The following is a 21547-nucleotide window of genomic DNA, read 5'->3' as shown; positions in this document are numbered from 1 at the left end:
TTAAAAGACACCACCTGCAGAGCACTGAGCGGGGTGCCCCATGCAGGGAGGGTGCTTGTTAAACGCCTTCGAACCAGACAGGACAACAAGACAGGTGTCTGGGGGCCAGAAAGGCCCAAACAAGATGGAACCATTTAGGAGACTGCTTAGGGTGGAATTAGGATAGTGTTAATAAGGTGCACTAAATAACCAGCACAAGTAAAATTAGCATATTAGAATGCTAGATACTGGTATCAGAAATACATATAGGTAATATATGTATGTATATTTGCATATGTACATGTATATGTGTGTATAAACACGTGTGTGTATGTTTTGGTCAGTTCTGGGGCTTGAACTCAGGCCCTGGGCACTTGGGCCACAGCACCACTTCTGTTTATGTAGTACTGAGGAATTGAACTCAGGGCTTCTTGAATGCTAGACAAGCACTCTACCACTCAGCCACATTCCCAGCCAGAAGTAGCACGTATTTTGATTGGCATGTGTATGTATGTGTGCACACACAAACGTCAGGACTGGGGCTTGAACTCAGGGTCTGGAAGCTCTCCCTTAGCTTTTTCAAGGCTGACTGGCACTCTTCCATTTGAGCCACATGTCCACTCTGGCCTTTTGCCAGTTGACTGGGAATAACAATAACAGCTGGATTGGAACTAGGATTACAAGCATGAGCCACCGGCGCCCAGCCGCTATTTTATTTTTTAAAAGAAATCACATATTTTTCAATTTCTAGTTCTACATTGATGATACACATTACACATAATTCTACCTTAAAATGCATTTATTTTTGGATTGGCAATCTTCACTGAAATTTTAATCAAATAGTATATTTTAAATTAAGCTTGAGGGCATAACTACAACTGAATACAAATACAAGTGGCTCATGCAGTTTTACAAACACATTTATTCGTAATAAAAAATATAGATAGGGTTCAGTTTTTCATTTAATGCACAGTTTTTGTTTTTAAGATTCTGTTTACCAATATCCTACCATAGACCCTTCAAGGGAGAAGAAAGGAATGTGAGCTAGTAAATAGGTGAATCTTGGTCACGGGAGGGGGGGTTATGTTTGCAAATTCACATGTACGCTAGGTTTACAAGTTTTACGGGTAAGACTTTTATGAAGTATGGCAGGCACATGGGACAGTGAGTTGGGCCCAGTGGCCATCCACCCGGGCCCAGCCTCGCAGGGTTTCGGGGGAGGGTGCCCGGCGGCCCAGTGCCGCCCACTTGAGCGAGGCATGAGGCTCAAGATCTTCAGAGCAGACCCCAGTCCTCAGCCACAGGCTTGGGGGTTCATCTCACAAGTCCCCGACTCCTGCCTCTGGGCCACAACGCACAGTTGTGCACCCTCTTTTTGGTCATTTTGGCTTTATTTTGAAGTGCTACATAGGTGCTCAACTGGGGCAGTTAAAGGAAACCATTTAGCCTGAGTCTGTTGAGCTGTCTTGCTTTATTATGGGCTGTTTTGTATACTATTTAATTCATGGGCAGTGAACAAAGAAAGAAAACCCGAGGAACTTTGAGATGTGGCAATTATTCCATAGCTATAGCTATGCTTAAAAAAAAAAAAAAGTAGTGATAGCATCAAGTAGACCAGACACAAATGCACAATGCTCTGTGCTCTTTGGAAAAGTTTTTCTTTAGTATCTATAGTTACATTAGAAATTATAAAGTTATTTTAAAAGCTTGAGGATCAGAAAGGAAAAAAATAATTTGAATTTTGAAGGTTTTAGAATTTACTAAATTGAGAAACTAACATCACTTGTGACTGATTTTCAGACCTACTTAATGACTGGTTCGGTGTGAAATATCGCAAAGTAAAAGTTCGAATGTGTAACAAAAATCTCTATAGTTCTTAAAAAAAGAAAAAGATAAAACCAGGCACATAAAATTATATTTCAATTTTTAAGGGAACTGCAACCATCATCAGGGATTACATTTTTATAGAAAAGTAGCACATATTTTTACTCACATACATTTAATCATTATGAAATAGAGCAACATTACATAACAAATGACTTTCCTGCTAATAAAGGCTGTTAGATTATTTGCCACAAAATTCACTTTGTGCAGGCATTAAAGCAATTGTATTTCAATGGTGTAGAAAAGATGACTCGCTAGCAGGGGCCCATCACCAGGAGGTGTGTCGTTCCTCTCCTCTCCGCCCTCCCCCTCCCTCCCCACCACCAGCAATGGGAGTGGGAACAACTTGTGACAAAATAAATCTGTGTGCTACTCAGGAACAAGGTGCTGGACCATCGCGGTACCTCAAAGGAGCCATCTGTGCTCAATACCAAGGACAAACAGGGAATGCTGCTCTGTTCTCAACCTCCCTCTGGGCAAGAAGGTGAGGGTGGTACAGACAGGAGACTTACAGCAATAAGAAGATAAAACAAGGAAAATACAAAAACACTTGTATTTTAGTACAAAAATGTAAAGTGACATCTTGACATTTTCCAAGAAAACATGTTTTTACATATTTTGAAGTCTTGTAAAAATGAGAAGGTATCCATTACAAGATTCACTACACCTAACTACCTGTACCAGCCTCCGCAGTTGCCTTTGGAAGGCTGCTGTCCCAAGCCACATCAGCTGTGCCGACTGTGTGCGGCCCCTCCATCTTGGCCGCATCGTCAGCTGGACAGAGGGTCTTGCTGTGGCTCTGGTGGGGCCGCAGAGACCATCCTGGGCGATCATGGGATGGCAGCAGAGTTCCTGAGAAGTTGCTACACAGACCAAAGGCTGTAGAAATTCTTAAATGAGAAAATAGTGTACAAAAATGTGTGAAGAGAAGGGTGTTTTAGCATTGCAAGGCATTATAAAGTCCACAACTTGGATTAGGACTGAAGTTCATCTTTTGTGAACTTTCAAAAATGGCTACTATACTCTGAAAGTCTCCGGCTGGATTCTGCCAGCAGCAAATCGTGCGAGCCTCCCAGTACCCGGCCCTAGGCCTCCTTCCCAGGAGACGGCTGGGACCTGGCTGAGCTGGTGGGTGGCCCAAGCTCACGGCCCGCACCTCGGCACACAGGTTCTGCAGCCAGTGCCCATGGAGAAGCTGCAGCGGCTGCCTGCCCTGTCAGAGAAGAGAACTGCTTTTGAAGAAATTCTGAGAGTAAAGCACTTTAAGAATTGATTTTTTTTTTTTGGCCAAAAGCACTTTTTTTAAGTCCAAGCTCATTTTGTAAAATGTATGTCTAGAGTTTCTCATTTAAAAACAAAAAGACACAAGTAAATGATTTCATGAATGAATCTGAATCTGATTTCCTTACACTCTGCATGCGTTCGGTGTGTTGAGGCCCCGCTGGCAGCGTGCCTTCCTCCAGTCTCCGCTGCACCAGTGCTGCGCGAGAACACCAACGCCAGCTGGCAGGCCTCTCCCAAGCATTCAGGTTAAATACTATTTTCCAGAAAAGGAAGATGACTAATTTCAGAAAAAATGCTTACTGTCTTAAAATTGCTTATAATTAGGCATTCATGTTTTCCAGCATTAAAATTCAGCACAACCTGTTTTTGACATCTTTATAGCATTTTTTTTTCAAAAACAGGAGAAACTTCGTCTAAAGTAGAAATATGGAAATGAGCTCACGGGGCAGCGTTTCCACCACAGGACCCAACATGCCGAAGCACTGCAGAGCAGGGCTTAACTCTGAGCCGTCAGGGAGCCAGAGGGCAAAGGCTGCTACGATGCTTGTGAAATATGGCAGTGACTGCAGAGGTCTCTCAGTGAATTGCACAACATACTTCATCCTTGCTCCTCCTAGAACATCTTAGAGCATGCTACAGCTACTAAAGGGATTTCGGGATTTCTTGGTCCTCTGTTTGTTAGGTCTGAGATTGATGATGTCTCCGCCATTAAGAGTACTGGAATTCTGGCCCAAGTGACTTCCTCCAGATGTACCAAAGACACCTGTACAGACAAGGGAAAACAGACTGAGAGTGAAACACACCAGTTACATGTAGCATGCAGGTTATTAGTAGAACCAGAGATTTTCAAGTAACTCCATTCCACCGATCCCACCCCAGTCCCACCCTCAGCTTCTGGCAGCAATCCCAGTGCTTTGTCCTATTCTCTGCCTTTTTTCATTTTGCAGAATATATTCGATTCATTCGGGTTTTAGCGTGTTGTAGAAGTTCCTGAACTTCGTAAGAACAATATTTCATCGAGTGTACCATATTCTGTAGGTCCATTCATGTATCAATGGACTGTTCAGTACATTTCAAACTTGTTTTTGTCAGGTTTACTTTTTTCTTTCTTTTGGTGGTACTTGGAGTTAAAATTAGGGCTTAACACTTGGGATTTGTGACCCCCACCTTCCACAGTCAAGACTTTCCAAACTTCCTGGCTTGCCTTCAACTGTAATTCTTCTGTCTCCACCTCCAGAGTTGCTGGATTATAGGCATAAGCCACCACACCGAGCTCTTTCTTATTTTTAACAGTTACCACAAGACAAACATAGTGGCCAAGTGCCTGTAATCCCAGATACTCAGGAGACGGAGAAAGACACTAAGTTCAGGACCAGCCTCGGCAGCATAGTGAAGACCAAGTGAAGGTCAAGAATAAACGGATGCACTTTCTTTAGGTACCGAAGAGGTCACAGTGAAGTCTCCTTTTCACCAAATTTCCCCTGCCCCCCCCCCCCCCCGCGCCCCCGGGCAAGGCATCCTCCCAAAGGCAGGCACATTGCACATTTTCCTGTGTGTCTTCCAGGGACAAGTTCTGCACATGCAGGAAAATGCATCTTCACTCTTCCCCCTCCATTCCCACTCAAATCATGGGGTACCATACATTATGTTCTGTGGATTTCCAATAATCTACCTCGAGTTTTGGAATGTGTGTTTTTAATTACTTCTTTACATCATATAACCACCTCAAAATACTTGATTTATAGTAGACACAATAATATTTGTGACATTCTAGTGTTGCATATGCAAAAGCTGGCAGTATACGAGTTTTTCCTATTTAGTCTGAAACAATAAAAGTGATCTATGGGTAAAAGTGACTGATGAAAGTACTAAAAAATATATTGGTACTAAACATATCTAAAAATTTAATTATTTGAACGGTGCTGTTCACAAAATGTACTTTAATTTATGAACTATCTACCAAACACCATACATGGAACTCTAGGCAGAGACTACAAGGATACAATGATGTCTAGGGCCAATTCTTGCCCACACCGACATTTACAATCTAACAAGTGTGGTGAGACCTTCTATGTTGGATTTATAGGTAGGTCAAAGGAGGGACCAATGATAGTTATTTCCTACAACAGGAAACCCTATGTGGAGAGTGTGCAGTGGACTTCTGCTGGTGCCCTAGACTATGATTTCTGTCTGCCAGAAGAAAACACAAATGGCGGTAGAGTGTCAACATGCAAGTGAGAGACCCTGAGTTCAAACCTCAGTTCCTTCAAAAAAAGAAAGAAAAGGAAGTGTGGAGGCTGAGTCTTCCACTGGGTCTGTAGTCTGTAGCTGAGAGAACAGGAAGAATAAACACCCTGACACAAGATGGGCAAGTGTGTCTCCCACAGATGCACGTGTGCCCGTCAGCTAGCTCTGGGTCCATGTGGGAACCAGGAAACCAGATCTGTATGAAATAGTGGGGGTGAGGATGCACACAGGACAAAGACTTAAGTAAATACCAGAATGAAGAAGCCTTTTGGAGGACTCTGGGAAGTCAAGAGTGGCCCCAGAGAGAGCAGCAGGCAGAGGCTTACTGCACATGCTTTGTGTCTACAAAATACATGCAGCACAAGCTAAGGAGGAAAATCCACATAGACAATGAGTGTGCTTATGTACACACAGCAAGGGGGATGGGATGAAGATTTAAGTGCCCCAGAGAACACAGCCTCACAACCAGCAGCTTGGGCTCTTGAGTTCGTGAAGGCTGACGCACTGTGGCAGAGGTGCGTTTATCGTGTAGAAGCAAAGACTGGCCACAGAGAGGTGTGGACGAGCCTGCCTACAGCTCCTCCAGGTAAGGAGCAGGCCCTCATAACAGTACTTTGCTCTGTTTACAACAGCAAACACATGGAGGAAATTCAGTGGTAAGAAAACACTTAACTGGAAATACTGGTGCCAATCATCATAAGTCACATTTCTTAAGAGAAACGTACACATTCCATAAGAAAAAGCAAAGCAATGATATTGGAGAACAGGTAGCACTATTCTTTGTACTCACCGATTTTGTTACTACTTGAATGTATCAGTTCTGGGTCCTCGGGGACTTGTTTGAGTTTTTGAAGATATTTCTCAGCCAAATATTTAAAAACTAGAATAGACACAGTCAATTTGACTACAGTAAGTTATTTCATATTACTTGCACTATTTGTACTAACCCTTGCTTAAAAAAATTAAACTTCAAAAATTATTTAGCAATCATCTGATAAGTACTAAATAGTATTTAGTTAGTAAGGAAATGATACTTGTACACATTGTTAGAATAATGATTACCATTTAGCAATGCTAAATTGACTCACTTGAAAAAGTGTCTCTCTAGATTAGTTGAAGAAAACTATCCAAAATAAATACTCAAGTGACAATCTAGTTGCAATCCAATAAATGGCAGTTCTGAAGTGAGAAGTCACAGTCTACCTCCAATCTCATATAAAGAAGTTAATGTCATGACCACTACCTCATTGTTCACTGCTATGGAATACTGAAACAATGCAATCATGCTGAAGACATATGCATAGAAACATAGATGGAGTTCAAACTTGGAAAACTAAGACAAGCAAAAAGCCTAAAATCTGAAATCCTGCACGAATGCACATACACTCAACATGTTTTTGGAAACATTTTACCTTCTGTCACATTTAGGTCTTCTTTTACAGAGGTTCTGTAGAATCTCAACTTCAACCTCTTTGCCAGGGCCTCAGCTTCCTCCCTGCACAAGGATTCACACACACAGGCTCAGGAAGGATTTCTGACAGCTTGTTCTTCTTAACAGAGGAGGGCGGGGTGGTGAATAAGTTCCTCTTTTTTTTTTTTTTTTTGATGAATTAGACAAATTTTATTTCCAAGCTCTTCAAAGATTATTACTGAAAGTCTCCTTCTAAAAGTACCCCCAAACTAAATGAAAGGCACATCTTCCAAGTAAAACCCTTGTAACATGAAGAATTCCTTTGGTTGTATTATTTTCACATTACTTAGGTTTGTTTTTTTGTTTTTTTTTTTGGCCAGTCCTGGGCCTTGGACTCAGGGCCTGAGCACTGTCCCTGGCTTCCTTTTGCTCAAAGCTAGCACTCTGCCACTTGAGCCACAGCGCCACTTCTGGCCGTTTTCTGTATATGTGGTGCTGGGGAATCGAACCCAGGGCCTCATGTATACGAGGCAAGCTCTCTTGCCACTAGGCCATATCCCCAGCCCACATTACTTAGTTTTTAACCATTTGAAAAGTTCTGGTTGTTGGTAACAATTTAAGCATTTTTAAAGACAAAATAAGTATTGTTTTTTTTAGGTACCACCACAACTGTAAAGTATAAGAACTTAAGCCTTCATGTACAGATGGGGAAACTAATACACATCATTAACATTAATAATTTCAAGTTTACAGAGATACATCTCCCAAGTTTAGTGTTTAAAACAAATTACACTCTCATTTAAAAGTGAAAATCCTTTCATGTAAAGGAAAAAAGACTTTTTGGTTAGTAAAGCCTATTTATTCCTCTAAGTTCCTCATTTCTTTTGAAGGAAGCTTGATGTCCTATAGATTAAGATCTGCTAAAAGCTATGCTCTCATTTCATGCCTGAATGGAAACCTTAGGATTCACTATTCTTGGGGTAAGCACTGTCATACTGTTATACTGTAGTTATAAACACAGCACTGTTCTAGCCACAAAATATGTTAGTGTCAGTACATTTATGTGGTATTTTCTCTCTTTATGAACACTTGAATTCATTATACTCTGAAAAGTCTTATAATGAGAACTTAACTGACCACCAAACAACCTCGCTGTCAAAAGCCAAAGCTAGCCTATTACCAGCTGCGTCTACAAAGGCAGACTCTTAATGTTAGTTTCATTAGGAACCCTGATTGTAGTAGTCTTGCCTTGCTACAAAAGCGTGCCCCACCCCACCTCCCAATCAAGGCCGGTCTGTGTGTCCCACGGAGCACATGATTCCTAGCACATGGCAAGAAGCCTTGTCTTCGGCTTTGCTCTCCCGAGTCACCTCTCTGAGAGAAGTGCCATGCCACAGGAAGTCAAGCAGCGTTCCCACAGGACGCAGGGGCGAGGGCCTCCGGACTCTTCCACACTGTGTGGTGTAGCAGAGCACACCTATAATCCCAGCATTGGGGAGGCAGAGGCTAGTGTGAGAGTAGCCTGGGCTGTGTAGGTGAAACCCAATCTCATTTGAAAGAAAAAAAAGTGGGGCGAGAAGGGCGCTTTAGCAGCAGTCAGGGTTCAGCATCGCAACTGCAGCCTAAGTAGAGCCACCTGCCGAGCCACACCCAACTTTCCAGCTCTCAGAAACTGAAAAAAATGCTTTAAACTACTAGATTGTAGCCTAATTTGTTATGTACAACAGATAACAGAAGAACACATTTAAAAAATAAGGTAAAAACAAAGCCAAGAGCCAGATTAGGCACTGCTTAAACTTCAAATTTCAGATTTCAAACATACTAACTTGGTTCAAAAATAATATTTTCAATCCAGGCACTGGTGGCTCATGCCTGTAATCCTAGGTACTCAGGAGGCTGAGATCTGAGGACTGTGGTTTGAAGCCAGCCCAGGCAGGTAAGCCTGAGATTCTAGTCATCCATCAACCACTCAGAAAAATCCAGAAGTCGGGGCTGGTAATATGGCCTAGTGGCAAGCGTGCTTGCCTTGTATACATGAAGCCCTACGTTCGATTCCTTAGCACCACATATATAGAAAAGGCCAGAAGTGGTGCTGTGGCTTAAGTTGGCAGTGTGCTAGCCTTGAGCAAAAAAGAAGCCAGGGACAGTGCTCAGGTCCTGAGTTCAGCCCCAGGACTGGCAAAAAAAAAAAAAAAAGCCAGAAGTGCTGGGGTAGAATGCTAGCCTTGAGCAACAGAAGCTCAAAGATTATCCAGACCTTGAGTTGAAGCCCCAGGATTGGCAAAAAGAAAAAAAAGTGAAGGGTTTTGAAAACCAGTAAAGATATTAATAATGTAAAGAGTACATACTTTCAGATAAAAAGTATCTGGATGCTAAACTTTGTTCAATAGTTTTAAACTATAATGGTTCTGAATATACGAAACAAAATGGAGGCTGGGAATATGGCCTAGTGGCAAGAGAGCTCGCCTCACATACATGAAGCCCTGGGTTCAATTCCCCAGCACCACATATATAGAAAACAGCCAGAAGTGGCGCTATGGCTCGAGTGGCAGAGTGCTAGCCTTGAGCAAAAAGAAGCCAGGGACAGTGCTCAGGCCCCGAGTCCAAGGCCCAGGACTGGCCAAAACAAAAAAAACAAAACCAAAATGGACCCTAGTTCTTAAATTTGTGAACATAGGATAGCTACTTACTATGCATAGTAAAACAAAAACAAAAAGAAAAAACCTCTACCTTTGTAATATTTAAATCTGGCTAGACATTTCTAATGCCTGCCATGTCCATCGTTTCTTTAGGGTAAACACTGAATACACTTTCTTGTACCTTTCTGGAATGTAGTTAGGTACTGTGACTTGTTGCCTGCCACCCACTGTGCTCTGTCATCTAAACAAGTCACAGAAAATCTAAGTAATGCCTTTAAGAAAATAAAATCCTTACAAATGAAGTAAATATATTATAGCTTTCCTAAGTTTTGAAAGTCTAAGCACAATTTATAATGCTGCATTTGTATAGGACTGCAAACCCCCTACCCCTGAAAGTAGCTTACTTCTTTATACAAGAATCATCCAGGAGGTCGATCTTATTTTGTACGAGCACAGTTGGTATGTCTCCAACTTCAGCTACTACTTTTTCTCTCCAGCTGGAAACGGCTTCAAAAGACTCCCTGTCCACAGTGGAGAAGACAAGCACACAGGCCTGGGCTCCTGTAAGGACGAAACGAGCAGACTGAATATCAGTGCAGCAACCCTGCACCAGGCAGGGCAACTGTCTACCACGCACAACCTTCCTAGGACTCAACTCCACCTCTTGGTAACATTCGCTTGTATTTCAATATATAACCTTATTTTCAAAGTCAAAGAACCATTTTTTAGTAAGTGCTTTTCAAATGTAATGCATTAGATACATGTATAATATATACAATTATATTACATCTGCCTATAAAATACTATTATGCATATATGTTATCTATAATACATATATAAGGGGGTGTAGTTTTAGCTTGCTTAATGATACAATTCCCATACTATATTGACAATATTGAAATCATCAACTGTTATGTTGTGAATAATATCTAAGATTAAAAATAACTAGCAACGTCCACGAGACAGCTGTGTGTAAATCACTGCCTGTTGATTTAGCTGGTGTGTGTGGTGACAAGGGTGCACATGACAAAGCAGGAGGCCTTGCTAGGATCCAGGCGTGGTTTCTTCTTCAGAACCACCCAGACTAAAGCATGCCTGTACTACCTAAAATAAAAAAATCAGTTTGTTATTAATGTAAAAGCAGAAGTTTCTATAGGTAAATCCTTAGACAAGCTGTCAATGCATTAATTACACAAAATATAAACACACACAGAGGAGAATGAAAAGTAGAGAGGGAAGGAGAAAACTGATCCTCAGACCTCAAGATATAAGGAAAAATTAAACTGAAGATCACATATTAGTGTTTTGATAAATAAATGTATATTTACTTGAGTTCTAGTATTTAGCAAAACTACAAATAAGACAGTATAATCGTTTTAACTTAAATCATTTTATAATCATATCTTTATTATAGAACTCTATTTGTTATCCTGAACCTAAGAATTATAGATGCAATCAGCTGCCATTTAAAGTCAAGGGCCTAATACTACATTCTCTAGTGTATAAGATCTGACTCTGAAAAACAAAACAATCTTAGAGGATAGTTTAAGAATAAGACAAAGAATAAAAGAAAAAATATCTATAGTCGCTCCAATTATTTAGTAAAGAATGGAACGGGCAAAGAACAACAGGAATGACAGAGTGCTTGTCTGGAGAAGAGGAGAGTGTCATGTTGTCCACACACGCGTAAACAAGCAGGGGAAGTACACCATGTGCGGAGCCCGTGGACCAGTTCTTCCTGCAGACAGAACTTTCACAAACAAATGCTGCAGGGAATGCTCCACTTTTCTGCCCCCTGGTTTTTCCTGGGCTGCTCAGCGCATCCCTCAGGAGAACTGGTGCCTCCTGGGCCACGGCCTCCTGAGACATCTTTGCACCGTCCTTGAGAGGAACTGACCCCTTGTTACCTGCCCAGCCTGAGTCACAGGTACCCACAAGGGGAAGGGGAGTAGGGAGATGATCAAACGAAGGGAAGGGTCTTCCGTGCGGCTGCCGTGGAATACAGGAGATGGTGTGACAGCCTTTGGACCCCTCCTTCTCACTTCTCTTCCTAACCCTCTTTTCCCTTCCTATTCTTTCATTCTCTTTAATTAATGTATACATGTAGCAGAAACTGACTACCTAGCCAGCATCCCTTCCCAGGAATGCCTTTCCTGGATTTTATAGCCGCAGATGTTTGGGGGACACTGACTGTCCCCTGCTGGAGGTGGGGTGTTGTGAGTGGGTGTGGGAGATCAAGGTACACGTCAGCAGGGGCTTGTCACATTGACCCCAAACAACTACATGCATTCCCCTCTTCACCACTGTCAGGTCCAGTGTCCAGATGCCTTCTCCCCAACCGATATATACAGGGCCTGTGGCTTGTCACTGCTGATGACAGCAATCTTGAAACCCAGAGGAAAACTAGCAGGAGGACTCCACACAGGGAGATGGCAAGGCCAGGAGATCAGGAAGATTACAGTCTCAACAAACACCTTCCTCTTTTCCAGGAAAATAATTCTGTATACCTTGTGTGCAAAGCCAGCCTGAAAAGGATTCTGTTTCTGTGTTTTGCAACCCAAATCCGGGACCCACAAAAGAATGTTCAGTATGGTATTCCTCAAGCACATTCAATTTGTATTGTAAGTACTCATCTTTACAGTTTAGAAAAAGAAAGCCTGACTTGTTTCCCTTCCTCCACTATTATAATGTAACTGGCTAAAAAAATTGCTGTTGTTGTTGTTGTTGTTTGGGGGGAGCTGGGGTTTCAACTCAGGGCCTCTAACTCACTTGGCTTGCTTGTTTGGGCCAGTGGAACAAATCTCATGAGGGACTTTTAAGGTGGCCAGCTCTGGAAGAAACAACAGAGAACATCTTGTGGTCCTGGAGAACATGGGAGTGTAGGCTAGAAGGAAGCCTCTGCTAAAGGAAAAGGAGGTGGGGGGCGGGGGGCAGCGTGTCTTAAGGAATCAAGTTCTCATTACCACAAGAAGGGGGGAGGGGCTGGGAGTATGACCTAGTGGCAAGAGTGCTTGACTTGTATACATGAAACCCTAGGTTCAATTCCTCAGCACCACATATATGGAAAACGGCCAGAAGGGGCGCTGTGGCTCAAGTGGCAGGGTGCTAGCCTTGAGCAAAAAGAAGCCAGGGACAGTGCTCAGGCCCTGAGTCCAAGGCCCAGGACTGGCAAGAAAGAAAAGAAAACAAAGAAGACAGAGGGTTCAGACAGAGAAGACCCTAGAATGGGTTACCATGCCAACTGTACATTTCTATCTCTGATGGCATCTGGGAAATCGAGTGAATTATTGAAAATCATTTGGCACCAGCAGCCATGAAGCTGTGTGATGGTAAGCCAAGCTTCCAGTGCTGTTTGTCTGTGACTTCAATCCCCATGGGCAGAAAACTGGAGTGACAATGGAAACATTATTGAAATTGGAGGCCCAGAAGAAAATGGCAATGGGGCTGGGAATGTGGCTTAGCAGTAGAGCACCTGCCTGGCCTGCTGCAAGCCGGGGTTCCATTCCTCAACACCGCAGACGCAGAAAAGGCCATAGTGGTGTTGTGGCTGAGCTCAAGCCCCAGGACTGGCAAAACAAAGGAAGAGGAAGGGAGAGAGGGAAGAAGGGAGGGAGGGAGGGAAGGAGAAGGGAGGGAGGGAGGGAGGGAAGAAGGGAGGGAGGGAGGGAGGGAAGAAGGGAGGGAGGGAGGGAGGGAGGGAAGAAGGGAGGGAGGGAGGGAGGGAGGGAAGAAGGGAGGGAGGGAGGGAAGAAGGGAGGGAGGGAAGAAGGGAGGGAGGGAGGGAGGAAGGAAGGGGGGAGGGGAGGAAGGGAAGGAAGGAAGGACGGCCGGCCGGCGTGGGCGTGGGTGTGGGCCCTTTGCCCACGGACGCCCTCCTCCCCGCGGGAGGGCACACCCGGCCTGGCCGGCGGCCCCGTGGGTGGTGTGGACTCCCCAAGCCAGTGAGGCGGAGCCAGGCGGGCCCACACGAGGTGCGGTGATTTCCACCAGCACGCCCAGCGCAGCGCGCAGCCCCAGGGCTGGCGTCCTTCCCGCGCTTCCACACGCGCACAGCCGGCCAATCACAGGCCCGGCCTACTGAAGGCCTCGGGCGGGCCCCCCTCGTCCTCGCCCGGCTGCCCGCGGGGGCCCGGCGCCCCCAGGGTGAGCGCCCCCTGGATCCCACCCCCAGCAGGGCTTCCGTGGAAGCGCAGTGAGCGCCTAAACCGCGCCTCCCACTTCCCAGCATCCTTAGAATGAGGACCTGGGGTTTCCCAGACACTTTGCAATTCTTTTAACTTTTATTTCGCTGCTGGGGACCAAACCTAGAGCCTCGTGCCCCCTAGGGAAGGGCTCTACCTCTGACCTACAGGAAACCTTTACATCGGAGAGAAAGCAACGGTTATTACTTAGCCGGAGGAGAAATCAGGCCACACTTTACCTCGATAGTAGGCTTTTGTTATTGCATCAAATTCTTCTTGACCTGCAGTATCCCATAACATGAGTCTGACATCTTCATCATTAACTCTGAAAGAGATGGGTTTATTCCATAAGTAATGTTTTATAACATTTTGTGCATATTTTTGTTTTTCAAATCGAAAAGTATTAAAGCTACCTTGTGAGCTTCCCTGTGGAACGTCCAAGCTCAGGCCCTGTAAATGTTGGACTAGTTGCAGCAGTGCAAGTAGATTAGCGGTGCACGCCAACCAATTTTTATTTAACACTGTTCACGTGGCACTAATGGCTCTGAGAGCAGCAGCACTGGAAAGGGGGGACCCTTTAGGCCCATGCTTTCCTTTCCTACCCATTCCAGTGGGCTCTGCTGCCTTGGAGACAGATAAGACTATGGGCAAAAGCGTCACTGCCCTCTAACTAGACATATATATAGTTATATATATAGTTATATATTTGGGGGGGCAGTCCTGGGGCTTTAACTCAGGGCCTGAGCACTGTCCCTGGCTTTTTTTTTTACTCAAGGCTAGCACTCTGCCAACCTGAGCCACCGCGCCACTTCTGGCCGTTTTCTATATATGTGGTGCTGGGGAATCAAACCTAGGGCTTCATGTATACGAGCCAAGCACTCTTGCCACTAGGCCATATTCCCAGCCCCCTAACTAGAAAATTTATTCTGTCATAAAGTTGGCTCATTATTCAAAGCAGCTGTGTCCCAGGTGGCACTATGTCATGAGTTGTTTGTGTTTTTCTGGTTTCAAACCTAGGTCCTTATGTGTGCTAGGCAAGTATTCTACCACTGAGCTCCATCCCCTGTTTTTTAGTGTCGAATTAGCAAATACTGAACTATAGACTGCATTAGATTCTTAGAACAGATGTGATGGCTATAATCCCAGTACTGGGGAGCAGAGGATTGCAAGTTCAAAGTCAGCTTGGTATGTGTGCATATGGTATGTCTGCATATCAGCATAGTATGTCTGAGCCCAAACTGAGCTTCATCAAACAATGTTTCTGCCTTGAAAAAGGGAAAAAACCCTTTATAATTTTCGAACTGCTCAATACCTAACCTTGATTTATGTATATTTGTTTAAAGACACCTTATTAATATAACTGTTAATTAGCACTAAATTCATGCCCAACAGCACTATAGTTCAATACCACTGTAAGTCCTGTCTGAACAAACCTTATCTAACCCAAGTATTTTCTCTATAGGAAAATACTACATAGCCTTCTTGCACTTAGGAACGTAGATAGCACTTCACTACTATACTGGAGGGCAATTCCAAAAAGCACAAACGTGAAAAATGTGACACTACGCAGAACACTACAGAAAGGACACGTTTACTGTGTAAGAGCTGAAGTGGGAAGACTAAGCTTGATCTCAACTGGAAAAGGGTATGTTGGGCAACTCAAATGTTTTCTAGTCCTATATCTATCCATAAATGACCACCTAAACATTACAAATGGACAGATTCCAGCAAGTAGCTGAACAGTCAGAATCAACTATATGCTAACTATATACTGTTTATTATTTGATTTCAGGTAGTAAGTACAAAAACATTATCAAGACTTACGAGGCTTCTTAAAGTATGCTTGGAGAAAGGAAGCAAATAAAAAGTATAAAAAACGTAATACAGATTAGAAATTAATCTTTGAAATGACGAAGACAGATTGTCTTTGTGTGATATTAGTATCTAGGCCAGTAAAATCACACTTGTGATTTTATGTTTCTTACGTCTATAATACATTTGTTTTTTCACAATCTATAAAAGAGTCCTGAAAGTTTCTCAAGACTAATGACAAAAGGCATTAGTCTAAGGGTTTTAAAATCCAATTAGATTTCCTTAAATAAGAGTTTCTTTTCATAGGCATATTATCCTCCCAAATATGTTTCTTTTTTTTCTTTTTCTTCTTCTTTATTGTCCAAGAGGGGTTACAGTTTCATATGTAAGGCAAGTACATTTTTTATCCAACTTGTTACCTCCTCCTGTATCCCTCCCCCCTATGAGTTGTACAGTTGGTTTATACCAATTGGTTTTGTAAGTATCACTATTGCAATGGTTTGTCTTTTTATCCTTTGTCTCTCCATTTTGGTATTCCCTTTCCTTCCCCTAGTTCCAATACACACACACACACACACACACACACACACAGTATCTTATTTCTTTAGAATAAAAGCAAATTATCCATTCTCCTACTTCTCTTTGTACTCTTGCCCAGTTTAACAAAGAGAGGAAACATTATGAGAAGTGGAAACTGTCTTTAGAGACATGGATAACTTTTCTTCTAAATAAAATAGCAAATAGAAATATCAACCAGAGTTGAGCATCAGTCTGTGTTTAAGAAGTACCAAAGTGTAACTAATAAACAGAAAATAGATATATGAGGAAAAAAGGAAGAAAAGGGTGATGGGTAAAAGGCAAAAGAAAAAAAAATAGAGAAGGGGGCGTTTGAAAACTAAGCCAGGCACTGGTGGCTTACATCTACAATCCTAGCTACTTAGGAAGCTGAGATTTGAGGACTCATGAGACGCTTATCTCTAATTAACCACTCAGAAACCAGAAGTGAGCTATGGCTCAAAGTGGCAGAGCACAAGCCTTGAACAAAAAGAGCACAGGGACAGTGCCCAGGCCAAGTGCAAGCCCATGACCGACAAAAAAAAAAAAAGAAAAGAAAGAAAAAGAAAAAGAAAACTAAAGAGCAAGAAATAGGATAGCGATGTTCATGGTGAAGCCTAGCTTTGGGGCCCACGCCTGTAACCCTGGCACTCAAGAAGAGGCAGTTGGGCCATGCCTGTAATCCTAGCCACTGTGGGGCTAAGATCTGAGGATCCTGGTTCGAAGCCAGCCTAGTCTGTGAGACTCTTTATCTCTAATAAACTACTCAGAAAATGCTGCAAGTGGCACTGTGGCAGAGCACTAGCCTAGAGTCAAGAAGCAGCTCAGGGACAGAGCCCAGGTCCTGAGTTCAAGCCCCAGGACTGGCAAAGAAAAAAGAAAAAAAATAGGCAGAAGGATCATGAGTTTCATACTAGGCTGAGCCACACAGGAAGACTGTTAGAAAAGACCAAAAAAAAAGCATGAGCTACTGAACTAGCTGTGAACATGACTGTACTGTACTTATTTGCTATTGTTCCAATGAGCGTCTTAAACACAGTTTAATCTAAGCAAATGAATGAAATAGCCAAGTACATACTGGATCTGTCGCTCCAAAAAGTCCACTCCGATGGTTTTCTTGTAGTCTTTTGTGAAGACGCCTTTGCAGTACCTCTGAATCATGCTCGACTTTCCCACGGCCCCGTTCCCCACCACCACCAGCTTGATGGCCACCTCCATGTCCTCCTCCAGCATCCTGAAGCTTTCACGCTAGTCCAGGGGACCAGACCTTCCCTCCACGCCGTGGTTTAAAATGGAAATTCCTGTAACACAACATGCAGGGCACTACAGTTACTTCACTGGCCCCAGTTGTGCGGCCAGCTCCCCTTTCCTGGAGAGATCAGAGAAGAGCAACGGAGGGAGCCAGCACTGCAGCTCCGGGAAGTGAACGAAGGGGAGACTCAGCTCAAGTCCCTTTAGGTACAGGACGCTTCTTCATCTTACACCATCCCCGACTACTCTCCCTCCTTCTCCTTCCCCAAAGAGGCCCTGTTCCACGTTCACATGTGTGTATGGAGAATTTTGTCTAAATTCACCCTTCTACCCCTCCTCATTGGTCTGCCCCTCCCACGAGCGCCTGTCACCAAGACTAACTTTCAGAAGAAAGATTTGAGACGGTTGCACCCTGGAGTTTGGAAGGTTCTTAGATATGCTCAAAGACATAGTAGACTAATCAATGGACTAGGCTTCATCAACATGAAAAACCTTTGCTTTGGGAAAGACCTTAATGACAAGACAAGCCACAGACTGGGGAAAACATGTGCAAATCACATCTGGTTTGCAAACAAGATGTAATGAACCTGAGGTTTTAAAAAGGTACACAAAAGGCCTGGCCAGATACATCACCCAGAGTACACAGGACCAATAAGCGCATGAGACATTTGACATCGCTGACCCCGGTTCAGGCCCAGTGTGGTGGTTCATGCCTGTAATCTAGGTATTTGGGAGGCCTAGCTAGTGGCCAGGCAGGACTGGAGAACGAGACCCTGTTACAGAAGCACGACGACATGCCCTGCATCACCCACCTCGCAGAACGGCCGACGCGGTGCTGGAGGATGTGGAGGTGTGGAGGAATGGCCACCTGTTGCCGGGGCAGGCGGGAGGCCTGGAAGGCAGCGGTTCTGTGAGCTGTGAGCGCGGGTCTCGGCAGGGCGGGGAGGGCACGCGGGCCCCAGCGCCCCGGGGCGGTGGACTGGCCCAGAAGGGGCCGCGCGGACGAGCCTGCGGGGGAGGCACAAACGGGCCGATCCAGGCGGCGCCTCCTCCCGGAGGGACGCACCGGCGGCGGGCCGGGCTGGCGGGGCTCCGCGCGCGGCCGGGGCGCGGACAGCACCTCCCGCCCGTGCGACCCCCGGACCGCAGCCACCGCGGCGCCGGGACGGCGGGGCGGGCCCCCGGGCCCGGCGGCACGCACGCCTTCCCCCCGGGCACCCGGAGGCCGCGTTCCGGACGCCGGCACGTGCAGGGGCGCCGACGGCCCCCGCGGGCTCCGGCCTCGCCGCAGCCCGGCGCCTGCGGGGCCCCGGGGGCGCGGGCTCCGTGACCGGGCGCGGGCGCGCCGGCCGGGCGGAGCCCGCGCGGCCCCCGGGGGACCCGGCCCGGGACCTCCGCCCCCGGGGACTCGGGCTCCGCCCCGGCGCCGCCCCGGCCGGCCCGGGCCTCCCCTCCCCACCTCCCCGCCGACCCGGGCCGCGGCTCACCCTCCGTCCCGGCCGCCGCGCCGCCGCCACCGCCACCCTCGCAGCCCCGGGCTTCCCGGCGGGCCCGCGCCGCCCGCTCCCCGGGGCAACGGCGGTGATGGGGCTTCCGGCTCCGCACTGGGCTCGGGCCGAGCGGCCGGCGGCGGGGCCCGCGGGGGCCGAGCTGGACGCGGTCTCCTCGCCAGCGAACCGACGCGCTTCGGCGCATGCGCCGGGTCGGCGCCGGGCTCGCTCGGCGCACGCGCGCCGCCGCCCGGTCAAGCCCCGCCCCGCGCGACCCCGCCCCGCGCGACACGCCCCCTCCTGGAGCCGCCGGCGCGCGGTGATTGGGCCCCGGAGGTTCGCACCTTCCCGGCGGCCCGCGTGCGGGCGGAGGCCCGAGGCGAGGCGAGCGACGAGGGCGGTCTCCCGGAGCGCAGCGGGCCGAGGGCTCGGGCGGGCCTCCCTTCCCACGGAGCAGGCTTCCGGGGCTGGCGGGGTCCGAGCCCGGGTGAGGACCGGAGGGGCACAAACGCTCCCGGACGCCGGGCCGCAGCGCGCGGCGCTGGGAGACCCGGCCCAGCCGCCAGGCCCCGCGAGGGGGACGAGCGTCCGCCCGACGGTCTCCGCGGCCCGGCCCGAAGTCCACCCAGCGCCGCGTAGGTGAGCACTGTGGAGAGAGCGGCAAGCGCCTCCCCACGGGGCCTCCCCGACGGCAGCGCGGGCCTCCCCCACCGCAGCGCCGGCCTCCCCCACCGCAGCGCCGGCCTCCCCCACCGCAGCGCAGGCCTCCCCCACCGCAGCGCGGGCCTCCCCCACCTCAGCGCGGGCCTCCCCCACCGCAGCGCCGGCCTCCCCCACCGCAGCGCCGGCCTCCCCCACCGCAGCGCGGGCCTCCCCCACCTCAGCGCGGGCCTCCCCCACCGCAGCGCGGGCCTCCCCCACCTCAGCGCGGGCCTCCCCCACCGCAGCGCCGGCCTCCCCCACCGCAGCGCCGGCCTCCCCCACCGCAGCGCGGGCCTCCCCCACCTCAGCGCGGGCCTCCCCCACCGCAGCGCCGGCCTCCCCCACCTCAGCGCCGGCCTCCCCCACCGCAGCGCCGGCCTCCCCCACCGCAGCGCGGGCTTCACCCCACCTCAGCGCGGGCCTCCCCCACCGCAGCGCCGGCCTCCCCGACGGCAGCGCGGGCCTCCCCGACGGCAGCGCGGGCCTCCCCGACGGCAGCGCGGGCCTCCCCGACGGCAGCGCGGGCCTCACCCCACCGCCACGCCGGCCTCCCCCACCGCAGCGCGGGCCTCCCCGACGGCAGCGCCGGCCTCCCCCACCGCAGCGCGGGCCTCCCCCACCTCAGCGCGGGCCTCCCCCACCGCAGCGCGGGCCTCCCCCACCGCCACGCCGGCCTCCCCCACCGCAGCGCGGGCCTCCCCGACGGCAGCGCCGGCCTCCCCCACCGCAGCGCGGGCCTCCCCCACCTCAGCGCGGGCCTCCCCCACCGCAGCGCCGGCCTCCCCCACCGCAGCGCCGGCCTCCCCCACCGCAGCGCGGGCCTCCCCCACCTCAGCGCGGGCCTCCCCCACCGCAGCGCGGGCCTCCCCCACCGCAGCGCCGGCCTCCCCGACGGCAGCGCGGGCCTCCCCGACGGCAGCGCCGGCCTCCCCCACCGCAGCGCGGGCCTCCCCCACCGCAGCGCCGGCCTCCCCGACGGCAGCGCGGGCCTCCCCGACGGCAGCGCGGGCCTCACCCCACCGCAGCGCCGGCCTCCCCGACGGCAGCGCGGGCCTCACCCCACCGCAGCGCGGGCCTCCCCGACGGCAGCGCGGGCCTCACCCCACCGCAGCGCCGGCCTCCCCCACCGCAGCGCCGGCCTCCCCCACCGCAGCGCCGGCCTCACCCCACCGCAGCGCCGGCCTCCCCCACCGCAGCGCGGGCCTCCCCGACGGCAGCGCGGATCCCTAACCACAGCGCGGGCCTCCCCCACCGCAGCGCGGGCCCCCGACCACAGCAGCACGTGTGCAGGTCTGAAAAGCTGTGTGGGGACGGGAAGGAGCTTCTGCCTCTGGGAGACACGGGGCACTGGGTTCGGTGCCCTTTGCCTGGCAAGTGAGTGGATAAGAAGCCTGTCTAGCGTGCACTCACAGGCACACACTCCATTGCTTTGGGGGCATGGCCCTAAACTACCAAGCCTCGTGGGAAAAATCATGTTCTTCCTAGAACAATGCATTTTTACTTCATGGGCATGACTGATCGGATTTTGTTGCTCATAGAGAAGGAAATTCGGGAGAGATGCTTTTACTCGTGTAGGTTAGGGCTTTCCCTCTCTATATCCATTTTGAAATATTTAAAGTCAGGTAGGTTCATTTTTATTCCGCGATTTCCATTTTCTGAAATGTTAAGGTCTTTATTTCAGGGAAGAACATTAACTTTTGGGCATGATTAACAATCAGTCGAATTGGAATGAAATCTTGGCATAATAAATAGGACCATATTTACACCTACTCCAGTTCCCCCGAGTCAGCCAATGGCGAGAAAATATTTTGATCAGGAAATCAGAGTGAAAACACGTCTTCTGTAGAACGTTACATCATGAGGCATATGAGCATCCAGGCCCAGCTGGAATTAGGGGTAGATAGAAAAGTTTAATTCAGTTCAGCAGAGCGCTGCGAAGTGTCTGGCCTGTGCCAGGGACTAGGGTAAAAGAAGAGGGGCAAAACGGTAGTAAAGAGCACCTGGATTTCAAGGAGCTCATCACCTACTAACCAGTCTCATATTAAAAATCCAAACACTGGGAGTAATTTGAGCCAAGATCTTGTTGAATGAATGTGAAATGACCAATTCATT

At 48.5% G+C, this 21547-nt stretch overlaps 2 protein-coding genes across 2 annotated transcripts; one reads left to right on the top strand and one right to left on the bottom strand.

Annotated features, from left to right (window-relative positions):
• Positions 1 to 881: 881 nt before the first annotated feature.
• On the bottom strand, positions 882 to 18196 carry Rab23 (RAB23, member RAS oncogene family). Its single transcript, XM_048347562.1, has 7 exons — positions 18056 to 18196; positions 17071 to 17293; positions 13865 to 13950; positions 9849 to 10005; positions 6807 to 6889; positions 6185 to 6274; positions 882 to 3910 (listed from the first exon to the last, which is right to left on the bottom strand). Exons 2-7 carry the CDS (start codon positions 17223 to 17225, stop codon positions 3771 to 3773), a joined length of 711 nt encoding a protein of 236 aa, XP_048203519.1. The 5' UTR covers positions 17226 to 17293; positions 18056 to 18196; the 3' UTR covers positions 882 to 3770.
• Positions 17727 to 20813, top strand: LOC125352436 (basic proline-rich protein-like). The gene is made up of 4 exons (XM_048347526.1): positions 17727 to 17821; positions 18063 to 18153; positions 18393 to 19372; positions 19871 to 20813. The coding sequence occupies exons 1-4, from the start codon at positions 17727 to 17729 to the stop codon at positions 20811 to 20813; spliced, it is 2109 nt and encodes a 702-aa protein (XP_048203483.1).
• The last annotated feature ends 734 nt before the right edge of the window (positions 20814 to 21547 follow it).

Source organism: Perognathus longimembris, chromosome 6 (genome assembly GCF_023159225.1).
Source record: "Perognathus longimembris pacificus isolate PPM17 chromosome 6, ASM2315922v1, whole genome shotgun sequence".
Lineage (NCBI taxonomy): Eukaryota > Metazoa > Chordata > Mammalia > Rodentia > Heteromyidae > Perognathus > Perognathus longimembris.
The sequence above is the reverse complement of the archived record's forward strand: the minus strand, read 5'-3'. Positions and strand labels throughout refer to the sequence as shown.